We start from the raw sequence: 21,398 nt of genomic DNA, 5'->3' as shown, positions 1-21,398 counted from the left end.
TTGAAAATTTTTAATCTTTTATTTAGTTACCCATTTCAATTTGAGCTGTACAATCTAAGTTTTCCACTACCCAAGTACTTTGGTCACGGTTGTTTTCAACAAAGCACTAACATCTCTGAATTTTCACTTAACATTTCAGAAATAGTTCAAACCACTTAAAAGTCAGAGGGGATATTTAAAGCAATGTTATGTGAAAAACACCTCTATTTCTCTTCTTCCTATTGCCCTTCAACCCCCTCCCCCACCCCAATTCAACACAACCTAACTTCCCTCCAGCTAATCCCTATTTCTGTCCTTACCTTCAAAGCTACACTTCTCATTGTGCACATTCTTTTCCTCATTTCCCCACCCCTCATTCACTCATCCCACTTCAATCTGGCTTCCATCCCCTTTGCTACACCAAAACCACTCTCCCTAAAGTCAATGAGCTCCATCTCCCAAAGGTATTACTTCTCTGAGGAATTTTATACTGCTGGCCGGGAGCAGTGACTCACGCCTATAATCCCAGCAGTTTGGGAGGCCAAAGCGGGTGGATCGCCTGAGGCCAGGAGTTCAAAACCAGCCTGGCCAACATGGTGAAACCCTGTCTCTCTAAAAAAAAGTACAAAAAATTAGCTGGGCGTGGTAGTGGGCACCAGTAATCCCAGCTACTCGGGAGGCTGAGGCAGGAGAATCGCTTGAGTCCAGAAGGCAGAGGTTGCAGTGAACCGAGATCGCGCCATTGCCTTCCAGCCTGGGCAACAAGAGCAAAACTCTGCCTAAAAAAAAAAAAAAAATTGTATACTGCTAACCACTTCTCTCTCCCCTTGCACCTATGGGCTGCAGCCTCTTACATCTCTGGCCACATCTCAGTGCCAGACTTCTCACCCACCAGTCTTTAAATATTGATGCTCTTTCAAACTATCGCAAGGAAAGAAAACCAAACACTGCATGTTCTCACTCATAGGTGGGAATTGAATAAGAACACTTGGACACAGGATGAGGAACATCACACACCGGGGCCTGTTGTGGGGTGGAGGGAGGAGGGAGGGATAGCATTAGGAGATATACCTAATGTAAATGACGAGTTAATGGGTGCAGCACACCAACATGGCACATGTATACATATGTAACAAACTTGCACATTGTGCACATGTACCCTAGAACTTAAAGTATAATAAAAAATAAAATAAAATAAAATAAATAAATATTGATGTTGTTTGTGTCTCAGCCACGGGTCCTCTCTCTCCCGACACTAAACTAGTGATTGCACACACCTCAGGGGGTGAAGCCCTCCACTGAAGGGAAAATCCAGTATCTAAAGGGGAAACCCAGCTCTGGGTCATTACTGGCATGCAGAAATAAAAAAATAAATGTTGCCTGATTTTTTAGTTTTTCAAGAGTAGCTTAAATCTGGATCACGTGGAACCTCCTGATTTTTAAATACCGGCAAATAAATGATTTTCTAATAATTGTAAAAGCCAATTTGCTAATCAAAGTAAATCCAACATGCCTACTAGAATGTTTCTTATCTCTCTGCTCTACTCTTTATTCTCTTTTCATAATCTCACCCATGCCCCATAGTTCAATTACTATATAAACACCAACTTGTAATTACTTATCTGTAGAGTAGACCCTTTTTGAAGCTCCAGGTAAATTCAAATGCCCACCCAACATTTTTACTTGGATGTCTTAAAAGTGCTTCATATTCAATATGTCCAAAACAGAATCCATGATCTGCTTATCTGATTCTCTTAGAAAAGAAGACGTATTTTATTGTCTCCAATAAATGACATAATTATGGTCACTAACAGCTATGTGTCAGGTGTAGTTCGGCATATGTATATGCAAAGGTGTATAAATATATATTTGAGCCTTATATATGTGTGTGTAATATATGTTTGAGTATATGATATCTATGTGAGATATATATCTTATATATGTGATATAGATACATATATGTGTATCAGTATTATAGCACTAGTGTTGCCAGAATATAGTAAAGAATTATCTGTTAGAAAATAATGATAAGACTTGGAATTGACTCAGAAGAGAATAGCTTACATGACAGTCACAGTGAGGAAGGTGTCAACTCAATATAAGGCAAAATGTCTTATCTGCAGGGCCTGCTGTGGTGGATGCCATAATGCACAAGGTCTCCTTGAGGAAGGAAGGACTTATTCCACTAGCTGCAGGAGGACTGCCAGAAGATGTGCCTCAGTTTTTAACCTTCCTTGGGGATGGCCTCAGCTGAAGAGAATTGCCTTGCCAAGATGGCACCTCCTTCTGGGGAAGCCAGCCTGCAATGACTGGTCATGATGGAGGTATAAAGGCCTGGCCCTCAAGCCCAAACTCATGATAACTCTGAGGGGCCATTGAAGGCCCAAGCTCACTGTGGGTTCAGCTAAAGCCTTTGTCCTCTGCTCTATAGTATCTCCTTCTCTCGCTTCCTCAGGGGTGATGCCAAGGGAACTCCCTAATAAATGCCCCGCACCTTAATTTTCCTAAGTCTGCTTCCTGAAGAGCCCAATTTAAGAAACTTGCCCAATGGCAAGTGGAATGCTTGCATCCTAAGTAGTCTGAATGCATTGCTGGAAATGACCAAACAGAGATAGGGTTGTTATTTTTGAATGTTATATTTTGAATGTTACATTTTGAATTTCAACAATGTTATTTTTGAAAGATGCATACATTGAATGTCTTCTAATGTTCCTTTCAAGTGTAAGATTTTACCATTCTCAGTTTTGAACATTGGAAATCATATAATTAATATATTTTATTTACAGAGTCCTTTACAGATTATACATATTATCTTACTCAAGCCTCCCCAAAACCAAAGGAAGTAGGTGGAGTATTAACCCCATCTTACAGAGGAGAAAACCAAGGCTCAGAACATTATTTGGTCCAAGATTACATATTTATTAAATAACGGATCTAGTGCTTGAACCAAGCTCTTGTCACATTTGAGCATATAACCAAGATTTCTTTCACCATATCAATTATGTGAAAGGACCAAGAGTTTTTATAAAAATACTATATAATCAAAATGATATTAAACTTTTAATTTGCTTTGTTATCACCAGTATTTTCAATGAGTTTTTTTTAAATCATTGCAAATGCAGCTGTATTTCTGTTTGCCAGGTCTAAGTAATTCCATGCAAGAATTTTGATGGGATCTTTGAGATTTACAGGATTCTTTTATTATTTCATTTGATTCTACATGAGAGTCTGCCTTTCTGCTCAGTTGTATGGAAATGTTCTATGATATATACCTGGCAGTACGTATTTCATTGCCTCCAGACTGCCAGGACCAAAGCCAGAGATCCCTTAGCAAACTGTTGCATGTTAACAAGAACATTACAATAGCAGATGAAGGAAGCTTTGTACAAAATATTTCTGAAATAGAACGTTAGCAGGTAGACTCTATTCTAGCAACCACCAAACCAGACAAAGGAAAGACTAGCCCTTCAGGTTACCGGAACTTGAGATTTTGTGGTAGAAAAACTTAAACAAAAACCAGACAAGTGCCCTGCTATCATCTTCAGAGTTACCTTAGATTCTCAGAATGGATAGAAGACAGAACTGTACTCTGAAGAGAGACAAAAGCATCTTCCCCTGGCCCCCAATTATGTCCTTCAACACAATAGTATAATCCAAATTAACCTTACAAGAGCAACAAGAATCCAGAAGTCTTCATGGACTCTAACCAGACCGTATTAGCCTTTCCATCAAAGACTATTTCATACTTGATTTTATGGAACCCCCTTGGGGGATCCTAGAAGGGAAGAGACTTTGTAGTTATGAAATCCAAGTGTACTTTGTTACCACTTTTCTTCTTTCAGGTAACAATGAGGGTTTAGTGTGCACCAGACCAAGTCAAGGGCTTTGCGTGCATTATTTCAATGAATCCTAGCTACAGTTTTGAGTTTGTTATTAATATGTCCTTTATGCAAATGAAAAAGTGAAGCTCACTTTTCTTAGGATCACTTGGCTTGTAAGTGGCAGAGCTAGTGTTTGGCTTTCTCTAGCATCTGAGCTCTTAACAGCTCCACACTGCCTTTTCTAAGTCCTTCAAAATGAAAAACATTTAGTCATCTAAATTTTCCACAAAATGTAGCACAAAATTGTAGATCGTGCTATGCAATCTGCAGATTATGTTAAAACTGAGTAAAATCCACCTAGTTCAGCAGCAAGAACTCTAGCTGAACAGAAAATAGGATCTTTACAACTCTACTGTGTATATGGCAACCTGGGCTATAGTGTAGACAGGGGATATTGTCAGGAATCCTACTCTGACCAGTGGGCTTGCTCACTCCAGATTTAAGGAGTCAAAGGAAATAGCTCTCATTGACATGATTTTTAGTTTTCTTGAAAAGCAAAAGACAATTAGTATTTTAAAGGGCCACAAATTACAGGAATAACCAAAATGCACAGTTTCTAGGATTCTAGAGGCCAAAGAAAAGGCAGAAAAACAGAATAGTTTCTCTCAGGAGCCAGAGTTACTGGAAATATGTTTGACAACAAGAATTTAAAGACTATTACAGAAACATATGGCATAAAACATCATATCCCATTCAAGGGACCTAAGGTTTCAAATAAAGAAGTTAAATCCTCTCTATAACACAAAATATTTCTGTAGGTGGCCTAAAATAACAAAATATGATCATATTACTATTTCCTTCCAGTCCTGCAAACTACCATAGCTCTGTTGAATACTACTATGCCAAGTAATTGAGGACAAGATTCGGAGAACTCGTTCTCAGTTTCTCCACAAGTCACTGAAAACCATGACATGATTATTAGAAATTCAGGAAAGAACAATACTGATGCTTATAAAAGAGAAAATGTAATGAATAAAAGACCAAGCCAGATTATTAAGGCAGTGAAACTACCGTTTATGGTATTTTAATAGTAAGTACACATTACTGTACATTTGTCCAAACCCACAGAATGTATGACAAACACCAAGAGTGAACCCTAATGTAAACCACGGACTTTGAGTGATAATGAGGTATGAATGGTTCATCAATTGTAACAAACGTACCACTCTGGTGCCAAATGTTGACGGTGAGGGTGGCTATGCACGGCTGGCAGGGGGTAGGGAGGATATGGGAACTCTGTATTGTCTGCTCAATTTTGCTATGAACCTAAAACTTCTCAGAAAAAAAAAAAAGTCTTTAAAAGAAGACGGCTAGCCTGGAGTCACATGACAGAGGCTGGGAGACCCATAGAGGTCCATAGGCAGCATCTTAAAGAAACAGAGGATGCGTAAACCAAATTCCACAGCTCTACCCTGCTATGTTCCAGTCATTTGCTCCATTATGCCAAAATAGCCACAGAATATTTACAACCCTCTCCTCCTTGTACTCTTCATGTTGTTTGCACAGAGTTGTCTACTTTTAAAAACGTATTGTAAGTGTATCTATTTTTATTCAGTTTACTTATTTTTTAATTAATTTATTTTTGTAGAGATAGGGTCTCACTCTATTGCCCAGACTGGAGTGCATTGGTGCCATCATAGCTCACTGCAGTCTCAAACTCAAGCTCAAGTGATCCTCCTGCCTCAGCCTCTCAAAGTGTTAGGATTACGGGCATTAGCCACGGGGTCTGGCCTTAGTGTGCCTATTTTAAAACGAAATACTCACAAAGTAATGAGTTAGTAAAATCCATTATTGAACATTTTAGTTGCAAAATTAACAGTTACTGATATTCACTATACAAAAATTGGTCTATAATATTTCCTTTTCGCAGCAAAGTTTAGCATAGAAAGCAGTAATGTTAGCACTTATAAAAAGTATTCAAAGCTGTGTGAAGGGTACATGAAGGATCATTACATTATTATCTACTTCTGTACCTGTTTGAAATTCTCTTTGATATAAAGGTTTTCTTTTAAAAAAACTGAACTATAAAACCTGCTTAATGTACCAGTAACTCTACATAAGGTAATTTAATTGCTATCAGATTATGTTATTATAGGCATAGAAAAATATTCTGTATTCTATAGCACCATCATCCGAAAACATAGCATAGTATTTAAGGATCTGAGTTCAGGAATCAGACTGCCAAGGTGCATTCCACATACTTCACTTCTTAGCTGTTATAACCTTGGAAAAGTTATTTTGCTTAAGCTCCAATTTCTGCACCCAGAAAGGGAATAACATCACCATAAAGCCATTATGAGAATTAAATGACATAAAATGTGTGTAAAGTCACAGCACAATGTCTGCCTCATAATAGGTGTTCAATAAATGGAAGCTACTATTAATATTGCAAGGTTCTCATAGATATTATTCCTCTAAAATTAAAAAAAGTAGTAAAGCCAATAAAGAGCTCTAATCTATAGATGGAGAATGAGTTCAGAGAGTCACAATTCAGAAATTAAAAAACATTTCCCCATTCTAGTGTATTCCTAAATTATTCCTAATTATTATGAAGGAATATATGTATTCCTTCATATTAGAATATATTCCAATATATTCGAATATATTCCAATAAATTAGAATATATTCGAATATATTCCAATAGATTAGAATTTAGAATTTATGAAGAATTTACAAAAATAAAAGAAATTGTAAAATCCTAGCATAGTCTTTTAACACCAGTTAAATAATCCAAAGAAAGTTTTGCCATTGACTCAATCAATCAGTTGTCAAGTTGACTTTGGCTTTTACTTCTCACCAGGCCTTCTGGTGGCACCTCCTCTGTGGCCTGTCTCACACTTAGCCAAAGATATGTGGCTTATTTGGATTCTCTCATAGTCTCCCCTGCATAGATACATGGAGAACTTAGCAAGGCCCTCCAAGGCTATCATTTCTCAGATCTCCTTAACTTCCAGGCTTGTCTACGAGTCCATTGTTTGCTGCAACCAAGACTATAACTTCAGACTACCTGAAGAGCTAGTCTTTTCCTTTCATTTGCCACAAAGGTCGCTATTTCCACTGACAACACCACTGGGTGTGAAGTTTTTCCACACTGTGCGCCAAACCAAATGATCCCCCTTTGGCAGGGAAGCTGCTGGTTTTCACATTCAGCAGTGCCCTCATAAACTTCTCAACAGATCCATCTTGGGAATGGGGTACAGAAGACGTGGATAGGAGAAGCCCCAGATAAGAATGCCATAGACTCCCACTGCGCCTACTAACTTACATTCAGCATTTTTTTGTGAATAATTGCTTCGCAATTTGTTGTATGCCTTTGGTGAATTTCAAGAGCCCTGAAATGGTTGTTTTTCACAATACTGTCCAGTTTTGTTATTGTATAATATTTTATCAGAAAAAAATTAAAACATACAATGTTTTACCACAAAGGTAAATAGTAAGACATATTCTAAATTGTCTAACTGGTAGCCATTATTATTAGTATTTTGTTTTGTAGACAACAATTATATGCAAAATAAAATGTTCATCCAATCTCAATGCAATATTGGCCCTTGTCTAGACAGTGTTTTTATGAGGAGTTACATTATCTAATATTTAAATTATTCAAGTTCCTTAAAATGTAAGGATTCCAAAAGCTGGTACTAAACAATAATTCATTATTTAGAAACTCCTTTATCTCAAAAATATGTCTTTTCTGACAGATCATTAGGACTACTGTTTTTAAAAAAAACAGGATGCTACACATGTACTATTAGAGTGTATGATGATTGGATAAAATTAAATATCTCTGTGAACATAATTATAAGGAACCAGGTTGAGACTTGAAAAATAAATATATTTGACCGCAGAACCCAGAGTTATAAAAAATATTTGTACTCTGCTGGAGATGCTCTCTCTTAGACAAAATTGTCAAAAAGGAACTTCACTGGGATTTAAGTGCAAGCCTGTGTATGCACATTCAGGATGCACTAAACTGTAGTTCAGCCAATCCTTTTATTTTCCAATCCGTTGTTCACCCTAATCACAGTTAAACTAATCACAAGATGAATCCATAAAATAATTAAAACAACCTAAATTAATGGATCATTTATACTCAGTCTCATTCATTTTGAACATCTGACATAATTACAATTTACAGCTTTCTCTTTGTATTAGAGTAGATAGCTGTTAGAACCTAAGCACAATTCGCTGAAAGGAACTGGAAGATGCAATAAGTGTGATGTTATGAACTGTTTTCATGTAATTTTCCTGATCTTTGAATAAAGTAACATAATTAATGAATGTGTTCACATAATGATATGCCAACAATTTGAATGGTCTTAATAAAGTGACAACCTGCAAGAAAAAGCAAAAGAGGTTACACAACTCCTCACTGCTCTGGAAGGAAGTCTAGAAAGGTGCCAAAATTGCAATAACTTCATGGGAACCAAACAAAATAAGTAATGATTTTTAAGGCTGAAATTGCACCCTACACTCTCAATATAGTAAAATTGGTATTTAAGTGTTTTCTTTTTTTTTCAGATAAACATATTGCAAGTTTCAAAATGAGTGAACAGAAAGATGCAGAGCCATGGAGAAAATATTCTTTCATGAAGAAAGAAAAATCCAGCACATTACAATGACGCCCTCTGCTGTGATTTTTGATACTACACCAAATAACCTCATTTCCAATAGTGTCTCATTGTCTTTGCAGTGCCAATACTTCCAAAAAGCTTTGAGGAAAAAAAGACTTAAATCCTTCTATAAAGTTAGTCATCTCCAGGATCTTTTAAAATTGAAGTGATTGATTCTGGGTAATGTTATTCTGAACATAGTGTTTGAGCCACATAAATGTCAGTAAATCCCTTAGTGACAGCATTATTTATTTAAGAACATATTTTCATTTATTTTGTATTCTATTTAAATAGTTCCAAAAGGAGATTATAATCATGCCAAATGGTTTCCGTAATGACAACTGCCGACCCAATTCGATAGCCAAAATTTTTTTTTTTTTTACTAAGAAATTTTTGTGTCTCAAACGACCATTCTACTAAAGTGTCTCCATTTCCTGGGAAAAGATACCAAGAAGCCCAGAAAATTAACCCCAAAATTCATATGAGACTAAAACCAATGCCATTTGAGTATCATTTCTTAATTGCCAAAAGCAGATATGGACTTACAGGGAAGTGAATAAAGCCTCCTTTGCAAGGTCCCTTCTAAGTGTTAGGAGTGGACAGGAGTTGTAAAGTATTTCAGGTGGGGAGGAGAAGTCAGATTGCAATGTGGAAGCATTTCTATGTAAGAATTTCTGGTCAATTGCATCAAGATAGCTTAGGGGATAAAAAAAGAGACTTGAACCTCTAACACTCAGGTAAATTGTAATGATTTCTTTTCCTAAGTTAAATATTTCATGCCTGTTTGTTGTTGTTGTGTTGTTGTTGTTTTTCTTAAAGACGGCCACAAAAAAAATTGTATAAAGTTCAGGACTGACAAAACCCAAATTGGCTGTTAGACAGTACAATACTACCCAGTACAATTCTGCCCAGAATACGTTATTTTACTTTTACTGGGGTCATCTTATATTAATAGAAATTATTTTAGAGGCAATTTTGAAACCAAGGCTAAATCATAGCTTTAAAATGCATTGGTAAAATACTTTACACAATTAAAGAAAAGAAACAGAACTAATATATTCCCAACAGTGAAGCCACCCAGCGTTCAGGAGCCTCTGGCTGTTGATGTCTACGTAGGGGTTAAAAGTACTGGCTTTGGAGCCAGGCTATCCTGGATTTCCATTCTGAATCCATCATTACCTATCTATGCCACCTTTGGTGAGTCATTCACTCCCTGCAAATAGGAGGCATTCAATAACTATTTGTTGAATGAATGAATAAAGAATGCATCAACCCCACACACTGTCCACAAAACTTTATCAAATACAGTAGTTCAATTTACTTCCATTTTAAAAACTATTTGTTGCACATCTTTTACAGAAAAACTTTGGACAAAAGGGTAGGAGGGGATGCAAGAGTTTAAGCAAAGTGTTGTTTGGGTTTAAAAAGCGTATTTATATTTGGTTGAGGAGATTGGAAAAGGTTTCATGGAGCAAACAGCATTTAAGGAAGAGCCCTGAGATTATTAGGATTAGACCTGGGCGATGGGAAAGATAAAGCAGCTGGAAGCATTTCAGGCTGAGGAAACACCATAAGCCAAGACCCAAAGATGAAAAAATGCAGGGAGTATGTGTTCGGGGAAAAATCAGCAGCCCCACCGGCTTGTTGTAAGAGAATTCATGGGAGACTGGATTGGAAGCTATTCAGGGTCATATTACCACTTCAGTTACTGATCCTCCCCATTCTGGAGATGCTCACAACTTCCCTGTAAATGAAGGTTCACCCAACCACCATTATAAGTTACACTTGACCTTCTTTATAGACAGTGCCTTTATTTAACTGGTACAAAAAAGTATGGGACTTAGTAAACAATTAATAAACTATAATTAAACTATTCTAGTTCCAGTATTGAAAGGGGATTTTTTAATTCAAGCTTTTGTCCATGTATGGGTTATCTGTAACTTTTTTGAATAGTGACTTCTCTCACATAGAGATTATTTGAATTTCAAGGTTCGTGTTGAAGCCATTGACTGGAAGACTGAAAGGGAAGGAAGCATAATGGGCATTGAGTTAACAACATAAATTTTGTTCTAGGTTATTAGAAAGGAAATTGTTCTCCAGGCAAATTTCAACAAAGTTGGATGAGTAAATGGAAGAAATGCCATTCTAGTTGGTACGGTATAAAAAGTAACTACCTTGGGTCAGACTTCAGTTTCAAATTGGCCTCTGACACTTGTCTGTAGTGTGGTCTTGGGCAATTCATCTAACCTCTCTATGCCTTGATTTCCACTTGTATAAAATGACAAGTACAATCATAATAATAAAATATGCCAGCAGTATACTGTATTACTACCCACCTGAGGGAGGAGTATGTATTTTCACCCCACTGTCTTTGGACCTGGCCATGTGATGTGTCTTGCCCAGTGGAATGTAACATTTGCCACTCCTTTTATTATGAGAACAGCATGCTCCTAAGGAGGCTGCTCTTTCAGCCTGCATTCTAGAACAAAGAGGACACAGGAAGCAGAGATACAGCTGATCTACAGCTTACATAAAACCTGAATGATAAAATAAACTTTGTCATTGTAAGCCACTGAGATTTGCGAGTTGTTCCTGCTGCAAAGCCAAGTAATACACTGTGCTACCCACCTCACATATTTGTCTGAAGCGGACTTTAAAAATGTTTTAAAGGACTTTATAATGTTCTATGCCCGTCTATGTCTCAAACCAGCTCCTTCTCTCGCCATAGATTGATGCAGGTCAGAAAAGTTAGGAACAGCACTAACTTATGTGAGACAGTAAAGTGGGAATACCTGCTTTCAAAGCTGCACCTCTCTCTCCTGCCTTTCTGCCATTGGCCCCCAAATTAGTTGCTACTGCCCCGTTAGGATTATACTCAGTTCCTATCCCATCTCCTCATAAAACAAAATAATCGCACGGGTTTTGTTATTTGTGATGTGAACTTTCATAAAAATATTGAAATGCTACCGCTTTTTCTGCTAGTGCTGGCCCCAATTCTTCTGAGAAAATGCTCAGAACTGCCGGCGTCTGTTTCTTCTCCATATTTTGGTTAAATTTTACTTTAATCCTTCATTTAGTCAGTTTTGCCAGAACTTCTCTGTGCAATCCTATTTAAATTCAAAGCACTCTATGAAAAAATTTCAAAAGGATCGCTTTAAAAAAAAAAAGACATTTCAATTTAACTAGCAGTAAGTAACTCTTGTTGACTAAACTCAATAAAGAAGCAACCACTGAGATAGCAGAGAAAAAGCTCAAGAGGTGGCACCCCGACTCACATTAACCCAGGGAGACATGATGGCTAGGGAAGTAGGTGGGACAATGACTGGGCCCGAAAACAAGAAAATCTTTGTTAAAAAAGCCTCCCATTTCTGCACGATTAAGTTGAAAGAAGGTGAGCTTCGAGTTAAGTAAGCCTAGGCAGTTTTGAATTCCAGCTCGCCCGCAATCTCTTGCAACCTTAGGCCGCTTACCTGAGACTTAGCCTTTCTTACCCAACAAATCAGGGAAAATAACAGCTACCTTACAAGACTAGCAAGTTCGTGTTAAATGGAGTGAGATGAGTGGAACACCTAACAGAGGACTCAGACAATAACAGCGTCTCCAAAAATTCTCGATTTGTGGTTGGCTGAGGCGGAGGAACAAGATGGCGGCGCCGGCTGCGTGACCGGGCCCTCTGGCCCACAGCCGTTGGCAGTGGTGGCAGCGGTACTGCTGCCCCAACTCGCTGTGCCCCCTTTCTCAGCCCGCAACGTCGCCACGACAGCGAGGCAGCAACCGCAACCCAGAAAGAGGTGGTGGCCCAGGCTGGCAACCTTGAGAAACCCTCGCAAACTGTGGCCTGGCGGAAATCCTGGTGTGCTGCAAGGATCAGGCTGACTCCGGGCCCTGTAACACCTAGAAAGGCCTCGGTGGCCATTTCCAGCAGCCCTCACCCTCAGCCTTGTAGGTCGGCGGGCCCCGGAGGCCTCCATCCTCCCCTAGAGGGGTCAGGGCTGAGCCCAGCCTCCATCGTTGCCTCTCAGGATGGCAAACAACAGCGGCTCCAAGGCCGAACTCGTTGTGGGAGGGAAATACAAACTGGTGCGGAAGATCGGGTCTGGCTCCTTTGGAGACGTTTATCTGGGCATCACCACCACCAACGGCGAGGAAGTAGCAGTGAAGCTGGAATCTCAGAAGGTCAAGCACCCCCAGTTGCTGTATGAGAGCAAACTCTACACGATTCTTCAAGGTGGGGTTGGCATCCCCCACATGCACTGGTATGGTCAGGAAAAAGACAACAATGTGCTAGTCATGGACCTTCTGGGACCCAGCCTCGAAGACCTCTTTAATTTCTGTTCAAGAAGGTTCACCATGAAAACTGTACTTATGTTAGCCGACCAGATGATCAGCAGAATTGAATACGTGCATACAAAGAATTTTCTTCACCGAGACATTAAACCAGATAACTTCCTGATGGGTACTGGGCGTCACTGTAATAAGTTGTTCCTTATTGATTTTGGTTTGGCCAAAAAGTACAGAGACAACAGGACCAGGCAACACATACCGTACAGAGAAGATAAACACCTCATTGGCACTGTCCGATATGCCAGCATCAATGCACATCTTGGTATTGAGCAGAGCCGCCGAGATGACATGGAATCCTTAGGCTACGTTTTCATGTATTTTAATAGAACCAGCCTGCCGTGGCAAGGACTAAGGGCTATGACAAAAAAACAAAAATATGAAAAGATTAGTGAGAAGAAGACGTCCACCCCTGTTGAAGTTTTATGTAAGGGGTTTCCTGCAGAATTCGCCATGTACTTGAACTACTGTCGTGGGCTGCGCTTTGAGGAAGTCCCAGATTACATGTATCTGAGGCAGCTATTCCGCATTCTTTTCAGGACCCTGAACCACCAATATGACTACACATTTGATTGGACGATGTTAAAGCATAAAGCAGCACAGCAGGCAACCTCTTCCAGTGGGCAGGGTCAGCAGGCCCAAACCCAGACAGGCAAGCAAACTGAAAAAAACAAGAATAATGTGAAAGATAACTAAGCGTGAATGAGGAACAGAAGAAGCAGAGCAGATGATTCGAGCAGCATTTGTTTCTCCCCACATCTAGAAATTGTAGTTCATATGTACACCAGCTAGTGGCTGTGGACAACCATTTAGTTGGTGTAAAAAACTTTATTTCAATATAAACTGACTCTGGGGAGCGTTGGTGATGCTGTATCGCAAGGTGTAGCCGCTGTAATTGTGAATATTAACTGAGGTAGTGAAACATGGTGTCTGGTTTTCTATTGCATTTATTCAAGTAGAAAAATTAACTAAATGGTTGACACACACGAATTGGTGGAGACATTGTCCATATGCCAATTTTTTGTTAAAACCTTTTATTTTGAACTAGACTGCTTTGAGATATCATTTCAGAAGGACAGTCTTCGGCCACAGCTGCGAAGGTTGTAAATGCTTACGATTGAGCATTTTTAGGGTTTCTCCATCCCTGGGGTTTGCAAATTGTTCACATAAAGAGCATTCTTAAAATGGTTGGCTTCTTGTCTGCAAGCCAGCTGATCTAGTAGTAACCAAAAATTCCAGTTTTGAGAATAGGAAAGATTCCGCCTGCTTACCTGTGAAGACATAAGAAAATCTTAGTAACTACCAGATTATCTTTAGAATTCCACATTAACTCTATCATGTTCTCGGTATTTTAAAAACAACAACCATATTTGTCACAGAAATTTAGTTAACATCTTACAACTGAACATGTATGTACATGGCTTAGATAAATGTAATCACCGTAAACACCTATATGATCTGGGATTTTGTTCATATTTTGAAATGGGAGCTTTTATGTTTTACAAGTTCACTAAAATCTAAAAACTGTTTCTATAAGGAAATGATACTTTTTTAAACAACAACCAAAAAATGCCTTGTTGATTCACTAGGAAATAAAAATCTCCCCAATTTTTCGATAGTCAACTTCAAGCCATTTGTTACATGATATTCCCTTGCAAGTAAATTTTATTTCATTATATAACTTTTTTCAATGTTTTTATTCTAAAATAATTGTTTTGTATGAAGGGGAAATGTATTCTTTCATTTTTCTTTTTCTAATGACTTGTGGTAAAATATCTAGTACTGCACCTGCCAAAACTTGGTATTGTTACTTTTTCCACTGACTAATAGCTGGGCTGATTTCAAATAAGAATGCAAGCATTGAAGGGTTTGACTATAAAACATTGTTGTTTAAAATACTTGTGAAATGGCTATAAGCAGTTGACTTTTACCCTTGGAGGGCACACTGTGTGAGGTTCTGTGATCATTGACCCTCCCTAACCCCCATCTGCTTCTCTGAATTATCTGTGTGTGCGTGCTCTTCCTCTCAATCTTTTTGCACGTTCTTTTCTTTTTCTCTGATGCAAGATAAAGGAAAACTCATTTTCCTTTTAATTCTTTAAATCATGTAATTTATTCACTTACAGAATGTCAGGATAAATTAAAAGAACATTTGTCTGAAAATGCTGCCAGGAGCCTATTGTGTACATGTAGGCATTTTGTAAAATAACCTTGAAATTGTAAATTGCCACATGTTTGGTCAGATTGTGTCAGGTTTCATTTATTTTTTTCTCTTTTTCATTTGAAAACTACTTCAGCAATAATTAATTCCATGATTACCACATTCTGCCATTAAGGGATATATTAGTACTATTATACTGAAGAAATCTTAATAAATCCAAATGTTGGGGGTAGGAAGCTTGTTTGTTTCTTTCTATCCACCCTTGTTAGTTAAGGTATTTGTTTCTTAGCTATTAAGCCCTTTCCAGAAATCAGTCTCATAAAGCTATTTTTGAGTATAGTTTATATAACAGAAAATATTTAGCTTTGGTAGTAACTTTTCCAAGCTGACCTCCCTCTAGCAAGATATTTTTCAGTGCTTTTATTCAGTATGTACTTATTCTGAAATATTTTTGTATTCTTGCCATTTGAAAAGGTTGTGGCATAGTTGGTCTATAATGAAGTTGCAGATTTAAAACTACTGTTAGCTTTGTAAAACAAAATATAGATGTTTTTGTCCTGGTATATCATCATTCCATTTTTCTTCTAGATACCATTCATTGTCTTCAGAGTTCACAAAAGAAGAATGTGAAATTCAGTGAATGCTGTTACTAGTTGTGCCAAGAGATGAATCTCATTTCACAAAAATTAAATTATGTTTTTCCACTAAAAGGTGATATAAGTTGAAGAAACATCACTGTGATATTAGGAGACCTCACCACTTAAGGCTCCACAGTGGCTTACTCAGCTGAATTCTAAGTTACTGCTCTTTAGTTTGTTCACCCATTGGAGAGCGCAGTTTTTTTAAATGTTGGGAGATGGCCATTCTAACTACTGTTCAATGTCTCTGTTTTGGGGAGGGTAAAACAAGAAAATAAAAAAAAAAAGATTATACGTGTCCGGGCACAGTGGCTTATGTCTGTAATCCCAGCACTTTGGGAGGCCGACGCATACGGATCAACTGAGGTCAGGAGTTTGAGACAAGCCTGGGCAACATGGTGAAACCTCATCTCTACTAAAAAATACAAAAAGTAGCCAGGCATGGTGGTGGACACCTTGTAGTCCCAGCTACCCAGGAGGCTGAGGCAGGAGAATCACTTGAACCCGGGAGACAAAGGTTGCAGTGAGCCGAGATTGCACAACTGCACCCCAACCTGGGTGACAGAGCAAGACTGTCTGAAAAAAAAAAAAGAGTAGACGTGAAGGGAGACATTGGTTATCTCCTACCATATGGATGTGCTTATGCTTTGATGGTCTACAAATAGATATTTAGAGGTTTACCTTTACTATGATTTTTCCACCAACAAATATTTTTATTAAGAGATTTTCCTACTTCTGCTAATACTCACAAAGACTTATTAATGTTTCAAGCAGAGCACACTGAAATAATTATAAATTTAATTCCATTATAATAAAAATATCAAAAGAATTTAAAAAAAACTTCTTGGATTCTTTGTCATTAACCTTCTTACATTGGGAACCTACTGTAGAGTAACAAAAGGAACTATATTCTGCCACATGAAGACAAAAGACAATAACATTTTATATTTTAAAGCCAAAAGCTTAAAAGAAACAGCACGCACACATTTATATGTATGTACTTTTTTCCTTAACATATTTATAGCTTCTCATAGGTCACACACATTAAAAAGTAGCACACATCTGAAATGTGCAGAAGTAAGATCACACATTTTCCAAATAAAGTACATCATCAGTTCTGTATTTCTCTGTCCTCCAACTTTAAAATCCCTAGGAACTACAAAAAGAGGGAGAGAGAAAGAGAGCCCCCCACATATCAGGAGGTCATATTGAATGATTCCAAGCAATAGTAGAAACCTGTACTGAATCCAAGTTTTTAACTGCCAAGTTTTAACTCCTGGCTGCAGTTCCCAACATATGACATAATTTAGAAACTTGGTTTAGGCACAGGAGAATCATAGGACTTAAAAACACTATGTCCCTCAGCATGTAAGATATTTATGGAAAATCCAGGCAAGTAATAAGTTGTAAAGAAACTAAAAGGAAAATATTTTGAAAAATGGCAGCTATAGCTTTTTAAATCAAAAACGGAAAAGAAGAAAGGATGGCCATTTTATTAATGTGTAAGTTGAGTGGAACCTCTTTGGGTCCTTCACAGCCTTTCTATTCTTCCTCCATCTTCTAACATCCATGATTCCTTAGGGCCATTACGAGACCCACCAGGAGGATGGAGCAGCTGAGGATGGTGCTACTTTTCCAATCAGAGATGATCACAGAAGTTTAGAAATAAGCATTTTCACCCCAATCCAGCAATACCAGCACCACCACCCACAATGCATACAGACTTGCTCACATATACCCTGAAAAAAACTTCCAAGGCTTCCCACTGCATCTATTTGAATCTATCTTAATGGTATAAGGTTTGACTCAGAAATTATAGATGAAATTAAGTTTTACCTACAAATCTCATCTTTACCTCTAAAATCTCATCTGGTCAATGTTTGTTATCCCTGTTACAGAAACAGAAGAGTGATAAACACAGAAAAAAAGTCACCAAATTATATAAAATGATTTTCATCTGTTCATATTGATGTTTAACCTTAGACATATTCTGATACCCAAGCACCCATCTGTGCATGGCTGTTGTTCTCCATGCTTAAGAGGCCATAGTTATGTTTCAGTACAGTTCATTCACATCTTTAGTTATTCATTTGTTAAGCACCTACTATAGGCCAGGTATTGTTCTAGTTGCTGGGGCTGTATCACTGAATAAAATAGGTGAAAATCCCTACTGTCATGAAATTTGCATTCTAGTGGGGGCAACCAATAAATGAAATAACTAAAATTACTCAGAAGATAACTGCTATGAAGAAAAATAACAGTGGAGGGAATGAGGAGTGTTGTGCCCAGCTAAAAACAAGGCAGTCAGAGAATCCCTCACTTAGAAAATGCCATTGAAGGAGCTTCTATAGCTGAACATGTGGAGGCTCCTGGAGGGTGGAAGCTCCATGCCCCTTCTCCCACACATCACCCTATGCATCTTTTCATGAGTATCCTTTGTGATAAGCCAGTATAAAGGTTTCATTGGGTATGCCTGCTATAATCTCTGTAATCTCATTGTCATACAATTAATTATTATTGTGGAATAAATTTTCCTTAAGTGGAAACATTTGCACCACCTAGAGCTAATGATGCTGGAAAAGATGAAACTGACATATCTGTAGGGCCGGGCCTCACTTTCAGATCCCTGTTTACTCCCGCGAAGCCTGTGTCTTTGAGTTTGTAATGAGCATGTTCATTTCTGCCACTTTGAGAGATGTGTGGCTATAGGAAGCTGTATTAGGTGTAGTCACAAGATCTGCTAGTCTGCAACAAAGTGCCAGTTTATGACAGCCAGTGCACCATCATCTATCCCCGGGTATGGCTGCAAATGAGAAGAGGTCTTTTAAGGTGACCTCCCACACGCACAAACAACTACTCTTTGCCACCACCTTCCAACAGTGGGTTCAACTAGTTGTACAAACACACTGCCAACGAGATTGTTTTTTAGACTGTGTCACCTACTCAGGAGGTTTACAACCGCCTCTGAGTTGTTTAATGACAGCTGATAACTGAAGGGAATAAGAATGTTGAACTTTATTAGAGGCCTGTCCTCCTGGAAAGCAGTAGTGGTTGAGAAATTCCCCACCCTTTATGTTCTGGGACATGACTAACTGCAAAGGACCACCCTGTGCTTGTAGATAGGACTCACCTCTACCCTTTGTCCTGACTCCCATATTCCTCTACCTCTGTAAAGCTGTAGGACCCTTTCTCTTTTTTGAGATGTTCCTTATTTATGAACCTTCTCCCTATTGCAATAATCTGAATAAAATCATCTCCTTTAAAATAAAATGCTATTTCAGCAAAGACATGGAGTTGAGAGAGCACTTCAGCAAGGGCAAAGGCTCTGAAACAGGAACACACCTGGAGTATTTGAAAAATGGCAAGAGGACCAGCAAGGCTAAAGGAGGGAGAAGTAGGAGATGAAGTCAGAGATGAAGGAGAGGAGACTTGGATTTTACCATAAATGACATGAATGAGATGATGGAAGCAGAAATGATGGAAACAGAGGTGATGGAAACTCTACCTCAATCATCTAGGTTCCCAGGTGCTTGTGGTTAGGACCAAGCTGGGGAAGGACAAGAAGTTGTTGAATTCTAGGTATATTTGAAAGGGAGAGTTAATAGGTTTTGTAAATATATATATGAAAAAACAAAAGGAGCCAAAGACGACTTCTTGATGTTTGGGCTGATTAACTAGAAGGAAGAAGTTACCATAAACTGAGATGGGGTATGAGTCTGTTTTGAGCAAGACAAAATGAGGAGTTCAGTTTTGCTTATGTTGAATTTCAGATGCGTATGAAATGTAGATGCCTCAATGAGGGATTGGGGGTATGCCTAATAGGCAGTGGCTGGAATTTGGCTGACTTCTCCACCCTAACTTTATCTACCTCCAACAGGTCCTTTCACGGTCCCCTTAGCCCTTCAGCCTATCCTAAATTCTTCCCCTTTCCTCGCTTGGGGGATTGAAATAACACAGATCCTTTCATTGCAGATTCCACCTCTGATTCAAGATGTCCCCCCTGCTTTGCTTGGGTAGCTACTCAGCAATACTGTGAAAGCTAAAGTAAAAGGGGCAAGCAGAAAATTTTTAAAGGGACTGAAGTATCCTGGAAATAAGTTGGAATTTTTAAATTACATACAAAGAAGTTCTTGAAGTAAGTAAATTGGAAAAGCAGCTGGGACTGAAACCTTGCCATCATTAAGACCACTATTTATTTTGAGAAATTTGCATAATTAGTGTTTTATAACATCAGACTTTCCCTGTGTTTATGTTTATTATTAAACTAATACATTTCAGCTGTTATATCTTGTGGTTTACAAATCATCAGGAGCTTGGGACATTCGTGGTCATGTAAAGAACAAAAAAGATGTCATTCTCCAAATTACAAAACAGTCTTATTGGGAACAAACATAAACATGATGGGCAAAAAAGCAAGGCACTAAATGACCTTGCTTACAGACCTGTGAAGTTTCTACTAGGGCCCAATAAGGAGCAAAGGAAGAACACTCTGTTCTAAATTAGACAACAGTTCTAGTATATATGTAGGTAAAGATGTGTGCTAATGTTCTGCACTTAAAGACACAGTGTGAATCCTGCCTGCCAGTAGTGTACATTCAAAAAAAAGAGGAGCAAAAATATGTATGTGTTGGTGGAATTCTCGACCATTATCATTTCATTTCAAGATGAGCAGAAAAACTACCTGCCCCCATACCTTTCAACACTCCTTGATAAGTGATAGGGAGCTACTTCTTTTCAGTTTCATGTAGATTCCTGCAAGTCATTTGCTCCATTATTTGAAGAAACTTTCATTTGAACAAGATTACCCACTCTTTCTGTTGTGCAGTTACACCACTTAAGGCAGAACTAGTTACAGAATAATGCATGCAGTTTTTATAAGTCTTACGTCTGAAAATGCAAATTTTGGAATCTGAACAATTTGTTGCAGATTCCCAGACGATTATTATCTTCAGACAAACTGACTATTTGTGGTCAATGAGTTCATGTTTTATGTCCTTCAAAATGAATGAGAATTACTATCACTCTTTGAATGGCCCTAGAGTAGGTTAGAGGGGCTAAGTTCAGTCTCTGAGGTCAGAGCTCCATTCCAGGCCCAACTCTGCTTCTTTGAGCAGGGTTGACTTTGGCCACAGTTTCATTTCTGTAAACTGAGGTCAGCAATAGGACCTACCAATTATCTGTTGTGTAGATCAAATGATAAATGACACTTGGCATTGTGAATGGCAAATAATAAATGCTCATTAAAAAGTTTCACCCCAGGCCATGCAGGGTGGCTCACGCCTGTAACCCCAGCACTTTGGGAAGCCAAGGTGGACAGATCACTTGAGGTCAGGAGTTCAAATCCAGCCTGGACAACATGGCGAAACCCCATCTATACTAAAAATACAAAAATTAGCCAGGCGTGGTGGGGCATGCCTGTAATCCCAGTTACTCGAGAGGCTGAGGCAGAAGAATTGCTTGAACCCAGGAGGTGGAGGCTGCAGTAAGCTGAGATGGTGCCACTGCACTCCAGCCTGGGCTACAGAGCGAGACTCCATCTCAAAAAAATAAAAAGTTCACTCCTAATATGTGTGGAGCCTGGAGCAAGAATACAAATGAAGACTCATACAGCATAGATTTAAATATTTGAAAGGTAAAAAATCAAGTCAAACCCTCAACTAAAATAGGTTCTATTTATTATTGTATCTATTATATAGCCTCGTAATTACCTAGGATCCCTTCCAGTTCCACACCAGAATATGGTAGTTAGGAGGGAAGCAGAACTCTTCTTCTTAAGCAACAATTGCCC

At 38.5% G+C, this 21,398-nt stretch overlaps 1 protein-coding gene and 1 long non-coding RNA gene across 2 annotated transcripts in view; one reads left to right on the top strand and one right to left on the bottom strand.

Moving 5' to 3' along the window:
* LOC129011473 (uncharacterized) overlaps nucleotides 1-21,398 on the bottom strand; it is a 79,144-nt gene that overhangs the window by 21,159 nt on the left and 36,587 nt on the right. The gene's annotated exons all lie outside the window — the stretch shown is intronic.
* On the top strand, nucleotides 10,972-20,802 carry CSNK1A1L (casein kinase 1 alpha 1 like). Its single transcript, XM_054446494.2, has one exon. It carries the CDS (start codon nucleotides 12,494-12,496, stop codon nucleotides 13,505-13,507), a length of 1,014 nt encoding a protein of 337 aa, XP_054302469.1. The 5' UTR covers nucleotides 10,972-12,493; the 3' UTR covers nucleotides 13,508-20,802.

This window comes from Pongo pygmaeus, chromosome 14 (genome assembly GCF_028885625.2).
Source record: "Pongo pygmaeus isolate AG05252 chromosome 14, NHGRI_mPonPyg2-v2.0_pri, whole genome shotgun sequence".
Taxonomy (NCBI): Eukaryota; Metazoa; Chordata; class Mammalia; order Primates; family Hominidae; genus Pongo; species Pongo pygmaeus.
The sequence above is the reverse complement of the archived record's forward strand: the minus strand, read 5'-3'. Positions and strand labels throughout refer to the sequence as shown.

Coding starts and splice junctions, on each gene's coding strand:
- CSNK1A1L (XM_054446494.2), top strand. CDS start 12,494: ATGGCAAACAACAGCGGCTCCAAGGCCGAACTCGTTGTGGGAGGGAAA.